At 41.6% G+C, this 25,631-nt stretch overlaps 1 protein-coding gene across 6 annotated transcripts in view; it reads right to left on the reverse strand.

Moving 5' to 3' along the window:
* ARNT2 (aryl hydrocarbon receptor nuclear translocator 2) overlaps positions 1 to 25,631 on the reverse strand; it is a 96,222-nt gene that overhangs the window by 45,761 nt on the left and 24,830 nt on the right. For 5 of the 6 annotated variants that reach the window (XR_009208280.1, XR_009208282.1, XR_009208281.1 and 2 more), the window contains exons 3-6: positions 20,239 to 20,286; positions 17,188 to 17,232; positions 14,423 to 14,636; positions 12,273 to 12,486 (exon numbers count right to left, since the gene is read on the reverse strand). Coding sequence is in view for 3 of the 6 variants with exons in the window: in XM_040077155.2 (XP_039933089.1) it covers positions 12,273 to 12,486; positions 14,423 to 14,636; positions 17,188 to 17,232; positions 20,239 to 20,286 (521 nt within the window). In the remaining 3 variants the exon portion in view is untranslated. The remainder of the gene's footprint in view (positions 1 to 12,272; positions 12,487 to 14,422; positions 14,637 to 17,187; positions 17,233 to 20,238; positions 20,287 to 25,631) is intronic. The other variant, XM_040077157.2, reaches the window with a different exon arrangement.

Genomic DNA, 25,631 nt, shown 5'->3' on the forward strand with positions numbered 1-25,631 from the left:
TGCACTGACTACAGCTGAGCATTCAGCTTTACACAAGCTGAGGTGCTCAGCTGACAGACTTCCTCTTCAAAACAACAGATGCATTACAAATGCATAAACAAAATCTCTCCAATAAGACTAAATAGCCTAAATTTGATCAATTTATATTAAATTACTCTTGATAAGCTTATGCCAGAGCGATTATTCTGCATTAATTCAACAATTAAAACAAAATAAAAAAGCTTTACAGTTTATGCCTCACAACTGTAAAGGATACAATTTTATCTCATGTTTAGTGCATCTCAGCAAGTGCTTTAAGCTCTATTAAGTGTAATAAATATACATCCACCCTGTGGATTCCAATATAAAACAAATTACAGAACACATTAAGATTCACAACTGCCTTGCAAACACAGTATTTGAAGACTCTCCTTCCAGGAACTCACATTCACATAAACCAGAAGAAGTCTGCAATATACAAATAGAACAATATACATGTTAAACCACCCCCCCAAAATAAAACAAACAAACAAAACTCAAACCACATGGGCAGCCTTTTTTTAGCATTCTGGAGTTTATTATTTAAATAAAGTCAAGGCTCATAAAAGCAGAGACTTACCTACCACATAGCTAGCCATATCAGAGTACACACCAAACAACACAATGCTAATAAAGCTGTACTGACAAAAAGTGCATCCCTCTGCCCCTTCTCCAAGAGGAAAACAAACACGTGAGCAACAGGAACAGCATCAGGACTCAAAACACAGGTGAACTTAAGACCATCCTAACTTAAAATTACAAACTAAGGGCAGAACCACAAGGCTGGCAGCAGTTCCCCCGTGCACCCAGAGCCAGGGCTGATTTGCTGATTTTTACAGCCTGGCTCTCTCGCTCACATTAAGGCTACAGTGCAGTTCCCAAGCTGCTGTTTACTGTAACATTCCTCCTTCACATCCATCAAAGAGTGAATGCTCTGTTCTCCAGACTGTCTTCCCTGTGATGTAGGAGCCCCTGGTTCTGCCTGGAAGGTGTCTGGCAGCACAGGTCATCCCTTACTGGGACCACAGCCTTTATGGACCACAACCACCACCTCCATCCCTGGCTTATGGGAAACTGAGGACATGGCAGGGCTGAGGTGGGGGGACAATGACAAAAATGGACACATTCCTATCATGTGGAGATGGCTGACGCAACCTAATTCCTCCATGATATTGAAATCATGATTCTTTCAGAAATTTCAAGGACCAAGAAGCACTGAAGGTGGAAATAAGGTCTCTCCACGTATACTTCCCACTCTTGCTCCCCAGCTGGCCTGACTCTACAGAGAATGGGACCTGCCCCTATGGGATTGCACCCTACCAGCCTGCTGTACAGCAGCACTTAAACCTCTTCTCTGCCGTACAGGATTGTGTGCCTGGCAAATTCTCTGCAAGAACGAAGCCAAGGGGACACTGGCATACAAATATCCCTTGAGAATACAGTAAACTGTAAAATCAGTCAGCTCACACAGCCTGGAACAACATCAGGGACCACACAGGACTTCCCAGCTGTGATTATGCTGCACACATACCAACCAAGAAACTTGTGGGATGGCAGGGATAAAACGCAGTTGGCTCTTGCTCTTTGGCTCTTGCTCCAAAGCCAGCACTGCCTTCCACCCAAATGTTATGAGACTGCTTTAGATCTCCCAGGCTGGGGCTTCCCTGGCCTCAAGTGCTTGTTTTACCCTGCAGCAGGAAGCAGCCCCATAGCCCTGTCCCACTGCACACACCACTACATTGCAATACAGTGATAAATGTACCGACATACAAACTAAGTAACTGGCTTGGAGCACGTAATTTGCTGTTAGCAGACATCACAGCAACTTCCAGAGGACTTCCACACCTTTACTGTTATTTTAAAGGTGAGGACACTGAGCCCAAAGGGATGACTTCTCCTGCCTGCAGTCGGTCAGCAGCAGAGGTGCAGCCAGGAACAGGGTCCAAGCTCACACGACCAACAAGAGTTCCCAACGTGCTGTAGCTGTCAATAAAAATACCCAATAATATAATGCACAGTGATTCTCAGTAAGTCCATATAAATCTCGTGACACCTACATGCTTAACAGGGTACAGACAGCTCAAATTTATGCTTCCAAGAGAAGACTGAAGGCTGAGTGTCCTATTTATAGGCAGTGGTAGCCTCAGGATGCATCAGTATAAGACCTGAACCAAATTAGCCCAAAGGCCACGAAGCTGCTCAGAGGGCAGGAGCACCTTTGCTACAGAGACAGCCTGGGGGAGCTGGATTGCTCATCCTGCAGAAGAGAAGACTCTGGGGTGACCTTAGAGCCCCACCCCAGTACCTGAAGGGAGCCTCCAAGACAGATGGAGAGAGATTTTTTTACAAGGGCATGGAGTAAAAAGGACAAGGATAAATGGCCTTAAGCTGAAGAAGGGCAGGTTTAGATCAGACATGAGGATGAAATTCTTCACTCTGAGGGTGGTGAGGCACAGGCTGCCCAGAGAAGCTGTGGCTGCCCCTTTCCTGGAAGTGTCCAAGGCCAGGGTGGATGGAGCTCTGAGGAACTTGGTCTAGTGGAAGGTGTCCCTGTCCACGGCAGGGGGGAGCGTGGAACGAGACGTCTTTAAGGTCCTTTCCAAGCAAAACTATTCCATGATTATAAATATAAACCATCAAAGCTCACTCTCTTCACTAGCCTAGCTTCTCAGGGGGATTACTTGAACCTCTCTAAATATGTTAAGGTTTACATCATCTAATTGCAAAAGGCGTTGTATAAGCATTAGAGTCAAGTTATGACATTCCTACAATAGAATGAAGAGCTGATCCAATCAAGTGCAAAGCTAAAAAAAAAAAAAAAAAAGAAGTAATGCAATTGAAATGCACCTATTTTTAAATATCTGTCTGTTCCCTACTTACCAACTGGAGACACTGACCCACAAGGGGGAAATTGAAAATCTTTCTCACCCCCTCTTGTTTTTCAATAAGAAACCCCTCATGTTACACAGTTGTTTGCTTAATACAACTTGTTATTATAAAAGCTCACGAGGCCAAAAGGTCCCTGCTGTGTCTGCCTTCATGTTTGACTAACCAGACTGCATCATGTCATTCTCCACAGTGCTGGGCAAATACGCATCATTTTAATTAAATTAAAAAGGAAACTATGTGGGATTTTGAGCCTTGCTATTCAGTTAATTTTAAGGGACCATCAGAAGGGGTGGTGTTACAGATCACATGCAAGTCTCTCTGCTGATGGACCTGGAAAAACTGGACTTGAAACTGGAGCAAATAATTCAAAGCATATGTTGAAAGTTAAGTTAATAACACACACACACACACACCAAAAAAAAAAAACCCACCAAAAACCAAAAACTCAAAAAATCAACCCACAAAACACTAACAAAATGCACTGTGAACTTTCAAGAATGGTTTCTGAAAGTATGGGGCACATTTAGAATATTAAGTAAAACAGCTCACTGAAGCCCATACAGATGTGTAAGCTCTCCGTAGACATAAATACACAGCATCTATCTATGATCTCTGCAGGTGTTTTCATTTCCAAAACAAGTACCTATGACAAAGTCCATGGCTCCATGATTTGGGCAGTTGGGGCAGCCCTTCTGTCACAAAGATCAGATGTACCTGAAGGAAACCCTGACCTGGAGAAAACTATCACAGTAACACCTGCCAGTGATCCAAGGCACAAACAGCTCCTCAAAAGACAGTGAGACTTTCTAGAAAAAGGGAAGGAAACCCCAAATCTCCAAAGCACCATCAGCAGATACTCCCAGGACAGAGCAGCTATCCAAAATATCACTGGAATACGTAATTTATTCTTTTACCCTTCGCAGCTGCATAATAAATCAATACATAAAGGTTGTAAGTAGCTTCTAAACCAAACTATCTGTTTCACTTGGATGCTCAGCAAGAGGCTTTACTGAAAAGCCCTTTTGCCAAAAAAGCTTCAGCTCCCGGCATTCTATATTATTTGTACTTCATTATCAAACTCAAGTTACTGGGATTTATGCTTTGTTAGTAAATACTAGCATTGTCTGGTTCTGAAATGTGGCTGTGGTGACACACCATGCAATAGCTCATTAGAGGAAATAATGACCACAAGATGACCTTGTAAAGTACTTTGCTGTGGACAGAATTAAATTTAAACACATGAGAAGGAAAAGAGAAGGAGGAGAAAAAGGCTCAAGGATGCTGCCTGGCTGTTTTTACAGGCTATTTCTTTAGTTCAATTAAAATAAGGTGTGTGGGACAAAACATTCATTATCGGTTTTAATTCTCTTTTTGAAGACTCACAACACTTAAAAATCACATGCAAACGTCTTCACACTACAAATATAGCAAGAATGTTTGAAGATGTAAGTTCACATCCCAGGGACTGCAATAAAACAGATCAAACTGAAGAGCACTCCCCATGGGCCATGCTCCCACTCTGGTTGTGAGCTGTCACACCAGAGGCTGTTCCCCCCACGCAGCTCTGTGCAGGGTATCAGAGAGGAGCAAGTGGGAGCTGTGGTCTCAGCAAACTGGTGGAAGGCTAGGGAAGGATCAAAGATCAAGAAGTGCTGTCTTTGCTGCCGCAGAGCTGAGGATGGAGAGATGACAGCAGCATGGGATAAATCAATTATGGGTGAAATACTACTGCACACAAGGCACCCGTCCCCTCCACGCCTCCCTAGGCTGCTACTGCAACTCATCACCAATAATACAATATTTTAGTGCCTTGTATTGACTTCACTGAGACAACAAAACATTCAAAGCTCCTGTTCCACAAGGCAGATGTTAAGGCTGCATCCTCCCAGCATCTGCAGCCGTCAAAGCACTGAAGCACCTGAAGGGTTACGAGTTTGCCAGTGCCAAAACCCTCCAGACACACTCAGACTGTTTTATTGCCAATGTGTTAACCAAAGAAGTTGTTGGGGTATTTGTAAAGCACCAGTATTTCTGAAAGGGGGGAAAGCCCCACTAACTCCATATAGCTCATGGTGTTTAACAAAACAGAGGAGGTTGAGGAAATATTGAGCAATAAAGAAGTACCCACCACCCCTGAAAACCAGCAAGTGAAAGTGATCCAGTCCAACATCTGTGATAACAGACTCAAGAATGCAGCAGTTTCCCAGTGGGAAACTCAAGGTGAAGACTGAATAGAAACAGCAACCACAAAACCCACCTGCATGTGCATGGCCAAACACCTGAAAATTCACCCTAAAAGCATTCCCTAATGCTAGTCAGATGTAGTAAGGTTTGTCTCAGGAGTACTAGGCTAAAGTTGTCTCCTTGTTTCAGTAAAAGCATGTACTGACCTCTTTAAACCGCCATTATAATTACCAAAGTAATTTTATTTTAAAATGCTCTTTATTATCACTGGTTTTCCCTCCAGTACTATCCACCCAAATGGAATGTGTCAGCAGCAGGGAGACCACTGGGTCACTGTGTTTGTGTAGGAGTTGCTTTTGAACTGCTTTATACATAGTTGGCTTCTCCCAGTATTTTGGATTTTTCTTCCCCCTCCAGAAACAGTCCTACAGACCAAAGGAAAACAAAATTCTCTTGGAATGCTTGAGAGATTAAATGTACCATACATTTAAAAGTACAAATTTTTTGAGAGCAGACTGTGTTTTTTCTTATTTCTGTGTTACTGTCTAGCGTGTCAAAGGGCAGGAAAGGCACTCTAGGATGCCCTACAGTCACAGGTTGCTTATTCTGCACTAATTCATTTACTTGCAAGCTGAATGGGCATTGAAGAAGCAGGACATTCATTTCCTCCTTCCTGCATGTAAAAATCCTGCAGGCTAAACAGACTAAAGCCGAAAATCCACAAATTCCTATGCTTGGCACTGCCCAAGTTCTAAGGGCATCTCTGGCTGGTGCTGTGACTCTCCTGCTATGAGAAAAAACAGTCCACAAAAATGTGGGCAGGTCTTTTTCTCTGGAACAGCACAGCAATGGGCTAGTGTGGAAGGAAAGTCTCACATCTGAAACATCCTCCTCACTCTCCACAATGCCAGTGGGACCACATAACTCTACTGAAAAACAGGTATCACATGATGATTTGGTAGTTGTCAACAACAAGGCAAATCTCTTTCCAGACTTCACACTTAAAAGACAAAAAGATGCCTTGCCAAAATGGGCTTTTTCTACAGTAAAAACAGACTGGAACCTGAAATATGCTGCTCACATCAATCACTCATATACATTCTATACATTGCAGTGTGTTTCAAGAGTTGTCCCTTCTTTCTCAGGGCAACCAGAGTGTTGAAGCATCCATTTTCAGAAATCTCTCTGTTACCTTCCATGGCAGGTACAATAATCCTGACATAGTCTCCAGCCTCCAGCCCTCCAAGGAATAAAGTGGGGGCTGTGTGGGTACGTGTGGGTGGGTGGAAAATCCCATAAAAAACTGAGTCAAGTCTTGGACAGTTCTGCAAAGACATAAAAGAATTCAGGACATATCATGTCTATGGAAACTTTCTCTCCTCCCCATCCCACCAGTTTTGCCGTGTTGTTTACTGGGTGTCTGCTTGTCTTCACTTTACAGGTTGTGATGTTTCGTGGACATTCAGCGAAAACCTCCGTTTTATCCTGGGATAAAAACCACAAGTAGCTATTAACTCTCTATAAACAAAGTATTATAAAACTCATTCCCCACCTGCCCAGAGGCAACAGCCTTACTGGATCAGTCATCCTGTACTAAGATGTTAAAATCAAAAATGCTGGGATCTGGTTTTAATTCTCTGTTCTCTGACTTCCTAATCTTCTGGGCTGGGCACGTTTCAGAGACAGATGGCTCTTTAGGGTTCATGTACTTAAAAGAGCTCACAGACAGAAGTAAAAAAATAATAATAATAAAGAAATCAAGTGCTGTCAGTTGAAACAGCCCTTCACACGCAGAGTACCTTTCTGATGCATAAACCTCTGACAAATGTGCTCTTCAGAACCAAAGGCTACAGAACAAAGTCCCAAAGGAGCTCTACGACAGCTTCTTGTTTAGTCAACTGTCTCAGTAAAAATAAGCTTCTCTGAAAAAAGGGATTTTTTATTTCTCTTCTTTTTTTTTTTTTTTTTTCCCAGGGAGTGTTAAGAGCTCTGAGAAGAAAAGTATCCATCTTTGACAAGTATCTTAATGTCTACAAAAGACAGAGGAAAGAGAGATCTTCTGACAATATATATTTTGGTATAGAACCTCTGGCACAAATACCTGCAATTGACTTTTTTACCCCTTTTTAAAAAAATAAATAGGCTGATTCTATTTTTAACTGGATGATACAGCAGTTTGCCAATAGAGTGCAGAACTCAACCCATACACTGTTTTGATAATATATTACTTTTCCATTGGACATGAGTTTTACTATCACTGATGATGACAATTAAGGCAGAACAGGATTGTATTTGCCAGGACTGTGTTTTCTTGTCATGCCTCAACTCAGTCTTTGAATTTCTTTGGAGAACTTTTTATGCAAGCCAAATAGGAGTCTCATCCAACTCTTCTCTATATCAGCTGGAGCTCTAAATAATTCATGGAAAGTCAGAGTTCAAAACACATTTGCATTCACTTGGCTGGTTGTCAATATGAGAACCACCCCCTCCCTTCTAAGAAAGATCATGCAGAAATCAGAGCTGGAAAACAGACATGGCAGCCCACAGCACAAAAAACCCTGTGACGATTTTCAGGAAGATTGTGTGTTGAGAACAAAAATTATCCCTAATCTTCTCTTTCACATGGTTATTTATCATCTTTTCAGTGCTGTGGAATGCCTTACTCTGCTCCTCCACTGGTGAGCCCCTCGTCTTTGGCACTTCCCTCTTTCAAGCTGAACACTAGTTTTTTCATTTTTACAATTTGACTCTAACTACAACATCTGGATTTTGTGTCTACAAACTGCTTGGTAACAAGGGTTTGTAGCTGGATAGAAAGCTGCCTAAGCTGAAATCATCACTGGAAGACAACATGTTATTAGAAGGTTCTGGGAGACAGATCCCCCAGTGCAAATCTATGGTTGTACAACATGGAGTGATGCTTCCCTAATATACACAAACCAGAGAAAATTGTCACACAATGCTCTTTTCTTCTCAAGGGATACCTATCAGCTCAACTTTATCTGTGGTCAGTCACCATTTCCATCATACAGCTCTACTTTGTTGCACTTAGAAAATACGGCAATAAAAGATCATGCCAAGATTAAACTTGGCATGCAAGCTCTGTCCAGAAGTAACCTCAACTCATCTTTGTCAGCTAGCAAGTGAAGTGGCTTAGTAATTTTTAAATCACTTGAAAATGAAAGCTGTTCATTTTCTGGTTCTGGTTCTCATCATTTTCTCGCAGTCACTGCCCTGCACTTTCAGCACCCCCCAACTGTTCAGCTGGAACAGTGTGCAAGGACTGCTGAGGAGCCTTTGTGCCATGGCTGGGATGACATCTGCTGCTCCCTGCCTCGCCCAAGCAGCGAGGGTGAGGCTGAAGGGAGATGTTATAGCTGATTTCTATGTGCCCTGCTGCCTGCAGCCCAGGATTGAAGATAACAAAGCTGAGTGTTTCCCTTCTGCACTACTGGAGATGCTGGGTGCAGGAACAGGGATCTTACAGCCCTGACAAGCACATCTCAGACACATCATGGAATCACTGGGAGTATTTCCAGGCAGCCATACAGAAGTGTCTCTATTCTTTCATGAAATGCTTATGGAGAACTAGATTGTAGAAATCAGTCTTGCAAAGTGCTCTGGAACACCGCATTTTAACAGGACAGTCTACTACAATACTTGCTCAGTCATTTTTTTGAAAGCTAACGTAGCAGAGGGATTCTTTAAAGGAGTTTTTTTCTCTGCACTTCAATCTAAGTTCTGTCTGTTCCCTGTACCATTAGAGATTTGCTGTCTGCTCTCACTTGCACTGGGAGTGAGCCTGCACCTGAACCCAACATCCACCAAGTTCCACCAGTGCCCCCTAAGCACAAAGAGGTCTTTGCTAATGGATCCTCCCGTGGGAGCTGATCTTCATCCATATTTGAAGTGATTCATTTTGACATCTGCAGATTTTCAAGAACAAAGAGGGAAAATGAATTATCACCCTGAATATCTGCCCCATTCTGATTAATCATGCACATGACGCACATAAAGAATTCTTGGGAGCTCAATTTTTTGCCATCATCACGGCTCAGCTGCTCTTTTCTAGATCACTTCTAACCATTCATACACTTCACAGTTCAGCTTTCCTGTTGCTACAATGTGTTAGCAATTAATGCACAATAAACAAGCAGACAATTGTTCCATTTCCAGGGAATAAAATCTCCAGGGACACAAAATTAAACAGAAACTATCCATCCTTCCCCATATTCTAAGATTTCAAGGAAGAGCAAGCAATTAACTCCCCAAACACACCACGTGGTTGAGGCCACTGTTAACAGGCACTTCAATCTGACATACATTTTACACCTTCTGAAGTCCTGTCTCCTCCTAACTCTTCACTTTCTGCTTCTCCTTGGTGTCAGCACCCAGAAGAGCTTGAGAAACCTCATGATAAGGTGGGCCAAGGAGTTGTCTCTACCAAAACCAAGGGGTTTTAGCTTAGCCTAGCCTTCAGCAGGTCAAGCCCTTGATGTGACTCATATGTAGTACCACAGAAATGCCAGAGGAGGAGAGGGTGAAATGAGGTGAGGATTGCATAAGCTGTGTGACTGCCAAAGAAATGCTCATGTGAGCACAGCCCCAGTCCCAGCCTTATTCCTGGGGGCAGAAATGTGAGCGGGAGCCTGCTTCCTCCACTGGCTTGTTCTCTGTCCCTCCCCATTGGCAGTGGCAGCCTCCCAAGTTCTCAGGGTCTGGAGCAGCATCTCTGGGTAGCAGGACTGCTAAGAGGTGCTGGGAAAGTCCCAGCAATACCACACCAATGATCAGCACTTGTAAAAGACAATTACAACCAAGCGACACTGCTCGGATCTGCTGCAGGACTAGTGAAGTTTCTCCTTAGTCAAAATGCTGTCACTGCTTTGCCAGCTCAAGGGCTGAAGGGGGAGGTTATAGCATTGAGTAAATGGACCCTGAGAAAATGAGGAAGAGAGCAAAATTAAAAATCATAGCATACTGTTACACTTTCACTTGAAAATCTTCTCCCTAAGCAGATCCTGTACTCAACAGCCAGATGTCACTAAAAGATGAGGATGTTCCTACTGCCTGAAGTGAACTTCACTTGGAGCAAAAAATATTTCAGATACAGCTGACAGGCTTGTGGTTTCCATCACTTTCAAGCTCTACATTGCCCTTTGTTCTGCATGAAACATGCATTTGGAAAGCCAAGGAAAACTTGGTTCAATAAACACCAAATTAGAGGAAATGCGTTTGCCTCCTTGACATCTTTTAAAATGTCACTAAGACACACATTATTTCAGGTCACTGCAAGATTTCATTCAGTACTTGTTGCAAAGCTGCTGCTCTCAATATGGCCTGTGTTACAGCAAGGGAAATGTACCTGGCTGAATGGACTCTAGAATCACCTTTCTCCTAGAAAGGTATCCCAAAGGAGCCAGAGTGATGGTGCTGAAGTCCTGCTGCCCCCTGCTAATAAACAAACTGAGGCTGGACTGACAGTCCATATAGAAGACTGCTTCTCTTATTCCACAGCACCTTGTGAAGTCGAGGAAATAGAAGTTTAAAATAATAAATCTAGAACTTTCCCGTTATCTATATGCTCCACAAACTGACAGAACAACTTGCATACAAGATTACTGTACTTCACCAGCCACACCTTTAAAACAAAAGTACTCAAAAAGCTGAGCAGGCTTTCCTCGTGCTGGGAAAAAGTTCAGCTGGCCATGTGCACCAGATTTACAGGCCTTCTGTGTCAATCTGACAGCCCCAAAAGATTCAGCCAGGGAAAAGATTTAGCTCTATAAATACTAGTGAACTTCTCTTTCCATTGGCTACAGATCAATTCAGTGCAGAAGAAAAGCCCCTAGCTAAGGCAGGAAAAAATTCAGAGTTGGGTTTTCAGAAGTGCTCTGCATTTGTCCAGTCCAGCTCTAGTTTGAGCAGGTTAAGCCCCATAACTGAGCACTTTTGGAAGTCAAAACATGATTGTTCTCTGAGGCTCTGGAGTAATTGCTTCTTGGATAAGACAGTCAGTATGTTAAAATGTATTACAGGCTACATAATAAAAACAGAGGTTGTGCTCTTTTGCAAGTCTCGTGGTATGAAACTCAGCTGTTTTGCCCTGCACAGGTTCCCTTAACTGTTCACTTGGTTTCTATCCATCTGGATTTTCACCACAGAATTTTGCTTTGAGCTTCCAATTTGAATACATGAAAGCTCTGCCAAAACCACATCACATTCAAACCACAGGAAATCATGAATTTGGCCCTGTTTTGACATGGAAGCTGTAAACAGTGTGCAGGTTCACTCAAAACTGGATCACTGTCCTTTGAGTTATGAAACACAACAAAACTTCCAGCAAACCAGGTCAGAAATCTTAACTACCAAAGCAAAGAGAAATTATGTGACTTTTGCAAGGATCAGGCTTTTTTTGCATATTATCCCCTACATTTTTTCCTTCAGTTATAAACATAATACACAAAGAATAAAAAGGGAAGTTAAGTTTCATCCTTTCCAAGTTTGAGTTACAACAGGATTTAGCTAATTCTCACAGCTCTAACATACGCATATCCTATTAAAGACAAGGTAGTTTCCTATTGGCAGCTTTGAGCGTGAATAACTGTAAAAGCCAGAGTTAGAGAGGAAATATGAATATGGTTTAGTTTTATGTGCAACATGATAGGGAATCAACTTACAGGTAACTTACACTACTGCACAGGAGCCTCATGACTAAAATCCAGTATATTTTCAGCTGCCAAATTTTTTCCCCACAAGATTCCAATTAGCAAACCACAAGGAACTTGTATGAAAACAGAAAAGTCTAAAGTATGATTTTTGACTTCAAATTAAACACTGCTCTAAAGAAACACATACTTGCAAAGAAGTCACGAGTTCACTGAGGATGAAATTAAAACAATCTAGATTTCCAGACCAAGTCTGAGAAGAGTCCAGATACCAAACCAGTCCAGTCTGAATGCAGAGCGACATGAAAGTGGTTTGACTGAAGTCAAATGAATAGGAAGCAAAATGCAGTCACTCAAAAGAAGATTTATATTACTGCACTGCCTGCAAGAAAACAACAGTTTAATCTTGCTGAGTTTCACTTTAAGCAGATTTTTACACCATGCATTTTGAATGTCAGAAAAAGCTCTCCAGGGATCCTGAACACACAGAACCATACATCAGACATATCTGACCTGTCATAGAGTTTTCAGATGTACACAGTTGCTCTCGCAGCTTTTCCACGTCGTCTGGATGAACCTGCTCGTACAAAGTGCTGCCAAACCATTCAGACTGAGGCTGGTTTAGCACAGGAGTCACAGAGTCTGATACGTAGATCACTCTTCCCGTCTCAGCTGCAACTACGAACAGGAACCCATCTGCAGCCTCCAGGATAAGGTGTTTCAGTTCCTTCCAAAGAAAGGATTTGATTAGAATGCCAGCAAGGAAAGGGAATTAAATACATCTGTCACTGTTAGAGAATATTGTTTTCTTGTGATCTTAGTAGCTGATCAAAACCTAGACAGAAATTTTCACTGATGTAACAATACAACCAAACTTGCAGTAAGGCATAAATGGCCCATCTCAATAATAAATGTTTTATTTTCCATTATTGCCTTTCATCTGGTGATCTCCATGCACTTTAGGAAAATAAACAACTGATACTCACTGCATAATCTGTGATAGGCATCTAACATTAAAAAAATAAATAGACATTTCAGAGTACAGAAGAAAGGAACAGTTCTAACTCATGGCAAACTCATCTCTTAATTAAACGTTCTGAATAATTTAATTGGAGAGAAACCAATAAGACTTCAGTTTAGTTTGGTTCCCTGTGGCCCTGCTCAGGATTAGCTCTGTGAATTAAACAGTCATTGGACAAAAGGAAGAAAGTGTAATGGGAATGAGGAGAGAATCCCCAGCCCCTTCTTCCATTAGTAGCCGCTACACAAGAAGGTTCTATTGCTTTTTGCTTTATTTTGCCAGCCTGTGAGTATGAAGCCTCAGCATCACCCAGAAATACTCCCTTTCCTTAACAGAGCCTGAAAAACCTCTCATGGCAAAGGATGACAACTATCACTCCAATTCACACACAGAATCACAGAATGTGTAGGTTGGAAGAGACATTCAAGATCATCGAATTCCTGGAAAAGAAGCTTGAACAGCCTTTGGTGTCTCCAGTGACCACCAGAGCTTGTTAAGATACTCCACCTGGAACTCAAACAAAAAGCTCTGGACAACCTGAGTCCCATTCCAGCTGAGACAGCTCAGCAGGGTTAGTGTACGAGTGGTAGATACAACCTGATGAGGTGAGGATAAAAATCTGGCCAACTACTGAGGAATGGATAACTCATCTCAAGAAACAGACTGTCAACTTCTGCTGCTTTGTTATAGAGAAAGCACACTGATCCTGAACTACTGACTAAACAAAAAACCTCATAGCACAGCTGGCCACACTATACTGAGGATAACATAACCAGTTTTGCACGTTATTAAAAAAGATGAAAACAAAACTCTGTAATTCTGCAAGATTAAAAAAAAAAAAAAATTGCAATGAGAAGTGACTAGGGTGTGCCACCAGCAGGATGGCACAGTCCCCCCAGAAACACACTCCAGGAGAGCTGGAATAAGCAGTCATGAGCACTTAGGGGTCAGCAGCAGCTGCTGTTTTTCTGAGAAAGAAGTATTGCCTCCAGCCATAACTTCCATGTGTAAGTGCTTAAGTTCACTTCAGACCACAAAAATGAACATACACCCACTGGCCTTCTAAAACAATGAAGGTGGTAGGAATTTTCAACGTGCTCAGTAAACACAGTTTTCCTTCAAGCACTGGGTGCATCTTCCTTCTTCCATCAAGTATGTAACCAAGGAAATAAATACCAGTACTGATGGGATTCACCTCTGCCCAGTTCAGCTGCTGGGAACTCCAGCATTAAGACTAAACGATGTTTTCAACCTTCCTCTAATCCCCAGAGACAGAGACAGGTATTTCCAGACACATTTTTACTTATTTTAGAGAATCTTTGTTAGGATGGGAAGAACTCAGATCTGGAGGTGAAAATTCCTTTCTGCGAGGCAGTGAGTGACTTGTTTTCCAGGTGGACAGACCTGAAAAATTCAACTCTAAAAATGCTAATTTGCTTCTCCAAAAAGAAAGATCTGTCATAGTGTTAAGATCAAGACCAGTCACAAAAATCTGTCAGTATTCACACCTTGGATATGCAGCTAGTACCAGCTGCTACACTACAGTGAAGAATCAAGCTGAGGCTCTGCTTCTCTCAGCATTTCCTCACCCCTTTTAAGACCAAAAAAACCCACGGAAAACCAACATTTTTGTATGTTCTACCTGTTCTGTAAGAAAGGAAGGCTTGTAAGCTCCATCAGTAGATTTGTTTCCAGTGCCCCTCATGGATTTCATGTGGGAAACAGCCATGCGCAGAATGGTCAGCTTGTCAGGCTTACGAGCCAGGGCGCTGCACGTGGGCACCATGTCCGACAGCTCCGTGATGTACTGGGTCATCTTATTCCTCCTGCGCCTCTCGATCTCACTGTGATTCTCCCTGAGCATTTAAAGAAACACCAAAGCAACAGAAAAGAGATGTGAGCAGTGTAAGAATCTGAAGTGGAGGCAATGAATCACAATACTTTGTGCTTCTTTTGCTGTTTGCACCCCAGGAGAGCAAAGTGCTTTACAAAGCCAACCACTGTTATCCCTCAGTTTACAGACAGAAAAATCCAGGCCACAGACAGATAAATATGATTTGCCTATAGCTGTGAAAAGGACCTGTATTTCCTCTTATTGGCTTGGGGCCTTAATCTCTTAACCAGTTTAATCTTCTTTGGTTTAAGCACAAAAATGAAGTAGAAATATGTGAGGAGCTAACATCTGCCAACTCCAGTCAAGCTCCCAAATTTGTTGTGATGTATCTCTCAGCTGCTTATGAAAGGTGTCCTTTAGAGGAAACCTCTCACTAACAACTGGATCAGGTCAGCAGGAAACATCAGCACTGATTTATTAAAAATAATGCAGAGTGACAACACAGATCCCAAACAATGCTGTTTGGAACACCCACATCCCTGCAGGGAGTCACTACATGCCTGCAGGATCAGACTGCAGCACTGGGAACACGTATGGGATAACAGCACATATCAAAAAAGAAATCCCAATAAATAAATAAAATGAGTACGAAAGACAGCAAGTAAACATCTGGCTTGTCAGACATAGACTGGAATTTATGTTCAGGGACAATTTAGCACAGCAGGGAAGCAACAATGACAGTACTTGATGCTGCCCCAAGTTGGGCTAGGCTGCAATGCTCTCATCTTTTAGAGGAATTATATGGCTGAAGGGGTGAGTCAAATTTGAGAAATCCCAAAATGGACACCCAACCAAAATCTTTCAGAAATAAACATCTCAGAGTTCAGTTTTCCCATTCTGGAAATCACCATTGCTTGACTGGCACTAAGGAATCACACCAATATATACATCTGAAATGGTCCAAAAGGACCTAGAATGCTTCAGTGCCCAGCACTTATTCTTCTCATACTGTACCTGTCAGGTGGCAGCTAAATACAAGTACACGAGAGGTAGATGATGCTTCAGCTGTCAAAGCAGCATCTTCCACTGATTTCAATGAGGAGTGCATGGCATTGTCTTGTGGGATCGCTGGCTGATCCAACAAGATGTGAGAGGTGATCACTTGGAGAGTCCACCAGCACTGACTGATGTGATAACACAACATTAAAAGAAACTGCAACATTCTTTGGAGCTGACTGTTATGAAGGCTGACCATGAAAGCAGAAGCTAGGCTTGGCACACTTTTTGGATACTTTTAGGAATTAAGCCTTTTTTTAAAGTGCAGGAAAGAACTGTATGCTGCTTCCTGAAATAAAAGGAATTCAAGGGCTTGCCCTGCTTTGGGTATCCTGCCCCTGCACGTACAGGTGTTACACACATGAGGCACTGTCTGCAGAAACACCACTTGTTAGGACTACATGCAGAGATATTATTCTTGTGCTTATTGTGTGATATGCAGAAAATCCAGCTATGACAGCCCACGGCTGCTCAGTAAATTACAGCCAAGCCTTTCTTGAGGTCACTGTCTAGGGCACTGTAATTGTGAACTTTTCATTTCACCTGGCTGAGGACCAGCCCTTGTGTGGCTGTGCACAGATGTAGGAGGGAACAAGGGGAGTTGGATCATACCCACACCCAGCAGAACAGCTGGTGTGACAGTGCACATGTACACAGAGCACAGTGTGTACATGCCAGCTGGTACATGCAGAAATATATGGACACAGGGAAGATAAAAGCACTTTTACATGATGAAAGCTTGCTCTAAGTTCAGCACTTTCACAGAAGCGGTGGTAAGGAAAAAAAGAGAGAGAGACAAAGAACAGACATATTCAACATACATTTCACACTTACAAGTACATAATACATTTTCTACCACTCAAGTATTTTAGTACTTCTGGACATTGAAAACAGCCATTATAGAGAATAAACAGAGAGACTTTAATATTCCCTGAGAGAAAAAGAGTATCCCAAAAGTCCATTTAATTTATGATCTTAAAAGCTAGAAAGTAACAGCATGTTTATCTACTGGCTGTGGTAATGTTCAAGCAGACGATACCCCAAAAGTTTCCTGAAACTAGTTCAAATTTAAATCCTTAAAAGAAAAAGAGGGGCTGTGCACCTCTCCCAAAGTGTGTGTCCCAGGAACCCTGGCATTCACAAACTTGTGCAGAATGATGTCCTAATTCTGTCATTTCTGACCTTGTCTTTATACAGAAATTAAGAAGGGACATTAAATTTTGGGATACGGGGGAGCTGATCCAAAACCACTATGGGTTTGTATTTGTGACTTCAAGCAGTTTTGGAACCGCCAAAAGATCAGTACAAACAGCATCATATAAAAGAAAAATGGGGACAAACCATATTTGACTTCCCTTTTTCCTACCTTTCCCTTCTGTGTCAGCAGTACTTTGATCATCATCCAACCTAAAACAAAATAACCATCTTTCTAAGCTAAAGCACACGTACTGAGATTTTTTGGACACGAACATCCCCCTCTTTTCTCTCAGCAGAAGAGCTCTGCAGGACACGCCTACCTTGCAAACTTTTCCTTATCACCAGTGATTTGATCACCATCATACCTAGAAACAAAAGATAGTACATCAGTCAAGAGCGCTTATGCACTGCATGATAGCCAACACACAGCAGAAAGCAAAAAAATTTGCAACTGCAAACCACTACAAGTAACAGCAAGAAAAACAAGGGAATGAGAATGAAACAGCAAAGAAAACACAGAGTCTGATGATACTCCCAAGCCATGCTGATTCAGAAACTTAATTTGTATATTTAAAAAAACAGAAGACACATTTCAGTGGATTTAAGCAAACACTTTGACATACACTGATTTCTTGGGAAACTGAACAAGCAGCACCAGTACAGAAAACACCAGTGAGCTTTTATCCACAGCAGGCCATGAAATATTCATTGCTGTGCTGGAAGTGAACGGGATGTATCCGTTCCAGCTTGCAACCACAGCTCCCTCCATTCAGCAGAGGGCACTGATGGTCTACAGATAACATGGGAGGGCAGAGACACGGCTGAAGGGTGATGCCTTATGTAAGGGAGCCTTCAGGAGAAAAGTTCTGTAGGTACAGACACTGTACTGACTGTCATGGAGGCTGGCAAAAGGCAGGCAGGCAGGCGAAACTGCTGGGTAAACAGAAGTGAAATTTAAACTGGCTTAATTCCCTAGAAGTAAACAGGTACCTCATTCCTACTCAAATCAACAGAAGGTGGATGCCCAGCCAGGTATGTGTGGTGTTCGAGCAGCACCTTTATGGAGCAAATCCAGACCAATGGGACTAAAGCTTCCCTATTTCTGAAGCACTGTCCCAAAGATAGGCAGCAATGTGACATTTCAGTAAAAAATTACATGCTGCTCGTCCTTCTCTTTCCTAAAAAATGCACTAATCATTTGAAATTGGGTTTTGCTAGCATAGATACAAAAAGACACGTTTGTTTGAAACCAAACTGCTAGTTCCAAACCACAAAATGTATGTTTTGGAAGACACAAAAAAAAGGTAATGGTTTTTCTAGAAGTGAAGATTATAGCTGCTCAAGAACAGTTAAATGAGATTTTGTATTAGAATTACACCTTTCCAAAATGCAATTTATTACAACAGACAGCCTATGAAGGTCCCATGTATTAGCTAAAAAAGTAATACAGCCTAAATAAGCATGCTTTTCCTCTTCTAACAAAACAATAATGAACTTCTTTTTTTCTGTCTGAAATGAATTAAAACTAATTTCAAGTAATCCACCTACTCAAGTTCCTCTCAAACACTGAAGACCAAGCTTAAGCAAGTCTTGAGCCGTATTTCTTTATGTTGTGCTCAACACCAGCACCCTCAAAACATTCAAGTGACAACTTTATTCTCCCCTGGACTCTGCCCGGAGAACAGACTGAGTCCAAGTAATTGTCAGCAAAAAGACCAATCGAATGAGGAATGGGCACATTCCAGGGGAAGCACATGCACAGGCTGTGTGTGAGGATGAGGTGTCATGCAGGGATACCTGAGCTGAGCTGGAAGCCCTGAGAAGCAGAGTGTTACCTCCCATGGAGCACGGTGCTAGCACCACTACTGTGCTCCCACGAGCCTGGGGCTTGGCTGCTCGTTCTCTGCTTGACTGGGCTGAAGATGTTATTGCCTCCAACCACTGGATTTTCCCTCCCAGTCTCCCAGCTGACCTCTGCACACATGCTCCTTCAGGCACCTCAGTCAAAGCCAGCTGGGTTAGCTTCAACGCTTAAACAGCAGCTCTTTGATAACTAAATCATTTTGACTGAAACAAGCTAGGAATAAGTCATGTGAGCAATCTGGAGAAGGGAACAACTAGAAGAGGATGTCTGAACAGAGCCCTGGGTGTCCCTGCGTGGTTTTTCTGTACTCTCTAAAAGCAGAACAATCTGGGGTCTATACAGCATTTAAGGCTTAATATCAGATTTTGATCTGATACTGAAAATTAACTGAGTCTAAGCACAGCATAACATGCCTCTCCATTAAAAGCAATGGAATTACTGGCTCAACCCACCACGAAACTTTGAAAAAAACAGAATGGGGAAGGACCAACACATGAGTATCAGTGTGCCCAGAAACCCTGATGCTTGTGCAGGCACAAATCAGGTCCCATTCCTCACAAATCTTGTTCCCTTAACACGTGTCTTCTAGCAAATATTAGGACTAAGCCCTCAAATCATTAATTTTAACATGTGGGACTGGTTCTGTAAATGACATCAACCAAACAGGAGCGCTGCAGGTCTTGTGCAGTAAATTATAATATGGTGTCACAGTGTATCTTCAGCACATTTCTCTTTGGACTGACTGGAATAACCCTGTTAAACCCTACACTGACAGCTGTGTTTCAACACGGATGCTGCTACAGAGCTGCAATTACAATTTAGATAATCAGCAGTTATCCACAGGCCTCAAAGTATCTACACCCCTCACTGCAGCTGCTTGGTTTCTAATGAAAAAATGCAAATAGTGTGACCAGGGAAAAAAAAAAAAAAAAAAAAAAAAGGAAAAGTGAAAAAATGGCAATGGGGCTTTACTGTTTATTTCTAGCTTTGAATATTCCATGTTAATTAACATTTTTTGTCAGTTTTTACTATTCACTTACACCTAATAGTACATAATATAAAGCTCATTAATTTTAAAAAACAATCCACTTCTAGGATCTGTCAAACTGTCTTCACAAGCAATTAACATCTGAAATAAACTGGAAATGAAATTTCATTTTCAGTGGTCGAAAGACAACCTCAGCAATGTCAAATAACTGAAGTTCATCTACAGCAGTTGAAATAATAAGCTAAAAATTACAAGTTCTCTCATTTGATATAGCCGCAGAGTAAAATTGTGATACACATGCTGTCAGCTTTATAACCCAATAACTGTATTAGGCAGATTTCTGCCAGAATGCCTAATTTTCAGAGGAAGCTGATTAAACGAGTAACTACTGTTTGGGTCAGGCTGTTGGCAAGTTCTTCACCCATATTTATCTTGATTTTAAAACATCAGTAATGAGACAGTTGTCTTTCCCCACTGAAAGAAGTCAGTGATTTGGCCAACTCTTTTGTAAATGCTCACCTTGAAAATTTGCTGGGCCCCTCCCCATCTTCATCATCAAAGTCCATTCTGTAAAAGCAAGATTTCCAAATCAGCAACCAAGGCATTGGCAATGGTGGTGTGAACATTCAAGCCAGCTGTTCTCAACGTTGTTAGATCTGTGTTTCCCCTAGAGTTAACGACTGAGGATTCCAGTCTCACTCATCCTCTCCAGACCTAGGAGCAGCTCATCAGCTGATTTACATCCCAGACCTTCTTAGGGCTGTGGAAGAGACGAGTTCTTCCTTGGTCCAAATCCCAGCCTGCCAGTTTGCCTCCCCCAGGGAGCCACAAAAAGCAGAAACCTCTTTCTTCACTACTTACACAGACAGACTAGGAAGATTATCTTCCTAATTTAGACATCTGATTCCTGTATTAGCAGTGTGATTGTGTCATAGATATTATCACTATAAAGTTATACAATAATATAATTTACAAACCATTTCAGACATTTTTATACCTCTGGATAAATATTTATATCCCCAATTATAAGGATGTCACTCTGCCATTAAACATTAGACAATCAAGCTGATATAAAACTGTCATATACAATTATTTTATTAGTGTATTTACTTTAATAAATAAAACATTATTATGATATACACACCTTGATCAATCACTTTTAATTTGTGCAGATAGGAAATTATAGGTTTTTTTGGCAAATATTTTCTCAGATGTCTTTAACATTCTAGGCTTTCTAACCACTCAGTGTAGTAAAACTTCATCCAACTACAGATTCCAGGTCTCTCTCACTGTTCAAATTAACAGGTATAAGTCCTGTTAAAGACAAAAACCCTTCAAAGTGACAATGATATTTATCTCAGTATTAAAAAGATTCCTACCAATGACAAATTGAGATTTGTATGTCCAGAGTGCGGGAACAAAGAAGCAAAAACAGTCTCTAAAACTACATCAGCATAGAGAAGAAGTGCCAGCCAGGCACTGCCTTCCTTCTTAAATTCTGATAACCAAGAAACACTGATCCATAAAAGACATGTCTGAGTCACAGCAAGCTCTGTACAATTGGAATGAGGGCACCAAGCGAGCACAGGAATTGGACATGGCATTGGAAAGGTTACAATAATATTTTCCAGATGGTAACAGTGATTATTCATTACTGGAAGGAAGCAAAGAGAAAACCCTTTTCCCCAAAGAGCTTTAAGAAAAGCTGTGTATTTAACTTGCTTAACTTTGATGCAATCACTGTTTTCACTATAAATTGCGTCCTTGCTCACCTAATTACCACCAAATCCAGTTCCAGGGTCCGGGATCCCTCAGCTGCCTCCTGCAGAACAGCACTGACCCCCAGCAGACAGTGCCCTCACCTCTGGTACAGGGCTGCAGCCAAAGCAGGACCTGCTGGCACCCCAAATGTGGCCATCAGGGCAGCACCAGCAGCCTGAATCCCCCCTGACCTGCAGCACTCCCAGAAATTTAACATTTACACACCGTGGTATAGCCCAGGGTCTGTTCCCACATACCTGCTTCCACCCCACGTGTAATAACGTGCCTGCAGGTGACATTCCAGAAAAACCTCCTCAGTTATTTGAACTGGAATGTTTCTACCTGCACTGAAAATGTGAGTGTCAATGATTAACAGCCAATGAAATGGGAGAGCTGTTTCTTTACAAGTGGAGGGCAGCACCGGGACGGCTCCACCTGAAGCCACTCACAAAAGCATCACATCAGGTACATCCTTACTTGGTTTCACTGGCAGCTGAAAAACATCTGAGAGAAACACCCAGTTTCAAACTGGAGGAAAAGGGCTGCAGAAAAAAATTATACACCTGGGGGGGAAAACCTTTTCTTCAGGGATTTGATGAGACACTGCTTTAATCTGGGAGAGATTAATTTTGTAACTCTTTCCTTTCCAGTACACTGAGATCACACACCACAGTGGATATGTTTCTATGATTTATTTAGCCTCCAGCCAAGTACTCCAGCTAAGTGCTACGGGATGGGTTTTCCCCAAAATCAAGAATTAGCTGTACTGCAGTTAATCTAGTTTATTATTCCTGGAATACAATGCAGAGAATTAGAGATGATGATAACAGTTTAAAGCTTGACGTTGCTGCCTGCACTGTATCACCACCTCAGAGGGAGTAAGGGGGACTAACACACCTATTTACTTAGATGGTTGGATATCAGCTTCTTACTTTAGAAGATTCTTGATGGGTTAATATCCACAGGTAACACCTCCCACATTTACAGTGGGCTCATCACAGCAGAACCTGAATGCACAGGGTGTAACATTAGTCTGCACCAGACAAAGTCTTTAAATAATGCCTTTCCTTTGTTAAACTCCTTTATTTCACACGGAAATTGAACATAAATTACATTTAAAATCTCAATACTTAAAAAAATACAACAGCAAATGTATCTTTGTTCCATCTTTGTTAATAACACATTTCCTAATTTCACTGTGCAAAATGAAAAAACTCTTTGAAACATTAAAAAAAAACCCTCAGGTATAAAGTCATTGATTCCAGTGTCCTGCCTGATCCACCGTGTCTGCTTTACAGTGAGGCAAAGATAGTGAATCAGTTGTTACCCTTAGCAGAACACAACAGAACATGTAAAAATAATATTCCATCAACCTCCTCACACCCTGACAGATAAGATCTTCTGTTTAGATAGAATATACTGCACATTAGCAAAACAGTAGCAGCAGCCTCCCAGAAGACAAATGACATCATTTCAGAAGATTCAGAAAGACTATCTTTTATCTTCATTTAAAATTCCCATTAAAAAGAGGCTTTAAAAAAGAGCTGCACTATGCTCTTTTGTTTTGAAGAGACAGCATAAATCTTGTTTTCCCTCTTTCACACTGTTCACATCAATCGTGAAAAGGCCTGATGCATGAGGCACTTACTAAAATGTATTTTCCTTAAAAGATGTGGGGCTACCATAAATACAACGATAAAAACACTTTAAAAAATTTAATTATTCTCAATTAGAAACATTTTCATAAAAAAACCCCAACAAACCAAACCCAAAGTTCCTCCAACAAGGTGGCCCTGCGCAGGTTAAAAAAATTGACATGCAAGAGGATTTCAACACTGCAACAAAATTACTGTGTAAAATTCCCAATGTCAAAAATGTCAAAAGATGCTTGCCATGATTACAGTGTAGGAAGAGGGCAGGCAGGAATGGTGAAGAGCAAATGCAGCTGAGAAGCAGACAGGAATCTGTATTACAGCCTTTTAGCCAGCACTGGGGGGTAGAATGGCGGGATGAGGTCTCTTTTTCCCAGATTTTGATAGTTCTGGTTCAGAGAAAAGGCAAGACTACACCATGAACCAAACAAAACCAATGCAAGTGAAAGCAGCTCATCAAAAAAACCCCAACCCTCCCTGCCCAAGTACAGATAGTCCAGGGAGGTGAAAGAGCCCCTTATCCTCTAATACAGCAAAGCCTAAATTAAAACCACGTTAAATAAAGAACTGAGGGTGTATTAATCTAAGGTATTCATTGACCACTGCAGTGCATTATCTCATGCTGTCACTTTTTATCCTACGAAGTAGATGGTATAATTTATAGAAAGGAAAAATATTTTTCCAAGCTGTCAATGAAGCCAAATGCCGACACGGCAGAAACACTTTCTGGATAGCCAATGACTTTAAACTGATCTACATTCAAGTCCACACAGCAATTACTCTGCCAGCTTGCCTCAGCAATTATGAAAAAAGAAACAATTTTCAGAGATAACCAAAGCTGGGAAAGCTGGCTGTGTATGCTAGCTCCAGTCCTTTATGTTTGGCACAAAACACTCACTCCTAAAATGCCCAAGGATTGAGGTGTACGAGGATGTATCACCAGAACAGCAGTGAAAGGACCAAGTGTTAGTGGCAACTTTGTTCAAAGAGAAGCACAGAGGAATTAAACACAGCAGGCATTCTTTCCCTCAAGGTCTGAATACACAGAGAACATTTAAAAAAAAAAAAAAAAAAAAAAAAAAAAAAAGCACTCTCAGCTCAGGCTTGGAGAAAGGCTATTAGTTCAGAGCTATGGTGCACAGATGAAAATCACAATCCAGGTGTAAAAGCGAATCTATACTAATTTATTCACTGAATTAACATGTTAAAGACATTTAAAATAATTTGATTTTATGTTCCTTCCACCCTCCCCTCACTTCACCTTCTCACAAATGGATGACAATACTTAATATGCAACAGTTAAAGCATTTCAATTAATATCAAGTCAGTATTTAATATCAGAATATTTCACAGTCAGCAGCATCAAACCTTGGCAACAGTAAATTGCAAACTGATATTCAGAGCTGACATGGTTTGTGATCAAAAAAGAGATCAAATATCCTGCAACTCAAGTACAAAACCTTATCTATGTTAGGTAGCAATGAAAATATGTTTATGCTTTGTCTTTTCCTTTGAGTGCAAGCTTAAAAAGGTTTTCTCATTGAGCAGCTTGAAAGTAAAAATGTGATGGCTGTCAAAGACAGATTTGAGGAGTTTCTCAAACCAATTTCATAGAGTTAGCTCAGCATAAGAAGGGCACTCAGTGTGGGGAGATATTCAAACAGTTCTGTCCGAAGGAACATCCCTCAGAACAACCATCCAGAGGCTTCCAGCACACCAATCTCTCTCCACATTTGAGGCAGTCAACCTCCTCCCTTGTTAATTCACTCCAAGATTGAGACTCCAGCACTGTTACTGGAGCAGACACACAAACCTGGCAACGTACCTTGGTGAACAATCCCTAGAGCAGCTCTTACAAGGAATAATGTCTTCCTTAGGCCAGTGAAGGTTTTACTCACACTGTTGATCCTGTTAAGCCCCAGCAGTGCCTAATTTAGGACTAAATAGAAAATTAATCAATCTCTTCTGAAGAGACTCTCGGATCAGTTATCTCTGAGAAAGCATCACCCAAAGACCATTACTATTTGTGATCAACCTTTGATAAAAACAGGAGGGAGTTGTCAATACTAGAGAGTAGTTTTCTGTTCTTCTCAAGCTCTGGCTACACTTTCCTTCTAACACAGAGAATTACTCTGAGTTGCCACAGAGCAATCTGATGTGGGCAACCAGCCCTATACCACATTAGCATCTGATGCGAGATAAAACAATTTTTCTTCTTTAGCAGAACCCTCAAGCTTGTGTAAGGGCTGAACTTGATTCAGGCCCCTCTTCCAGAAGAAGACTGCTGCGCGGGGCGCTTCCCGCGAGACCTAAAATATTGTGGTCCACAATCTCTGTAGAGTGAGAGCTCACGCTATTTCTGTACCTGGAACTATAAAGAAAACATCTTTAACAGGCCTCTCTTTAAGAGATTCCAAGTGTAACCTTCAGATGAAGTTGAGTAAGTCTGCATGTGCAATCTTGCTACCTTTATTCACTTGATAAATCACTGTGAGATTA

The sequence above is a fragment of the Hirundo rustica genome, chromosome 13 (assembly GCF_015227805.2).
Source record: "Hirundo rustica isolate bHirRus1 chromosome 13, bHirRus1.pri.v3, whole genome shotgun sequence".
NCBI classification, from domain to species: Eukaryota; Metazoa; Chordata; class Aves; order Passeriformes; family Hirundinidae; genus Hirundo; species Hirundo rustica.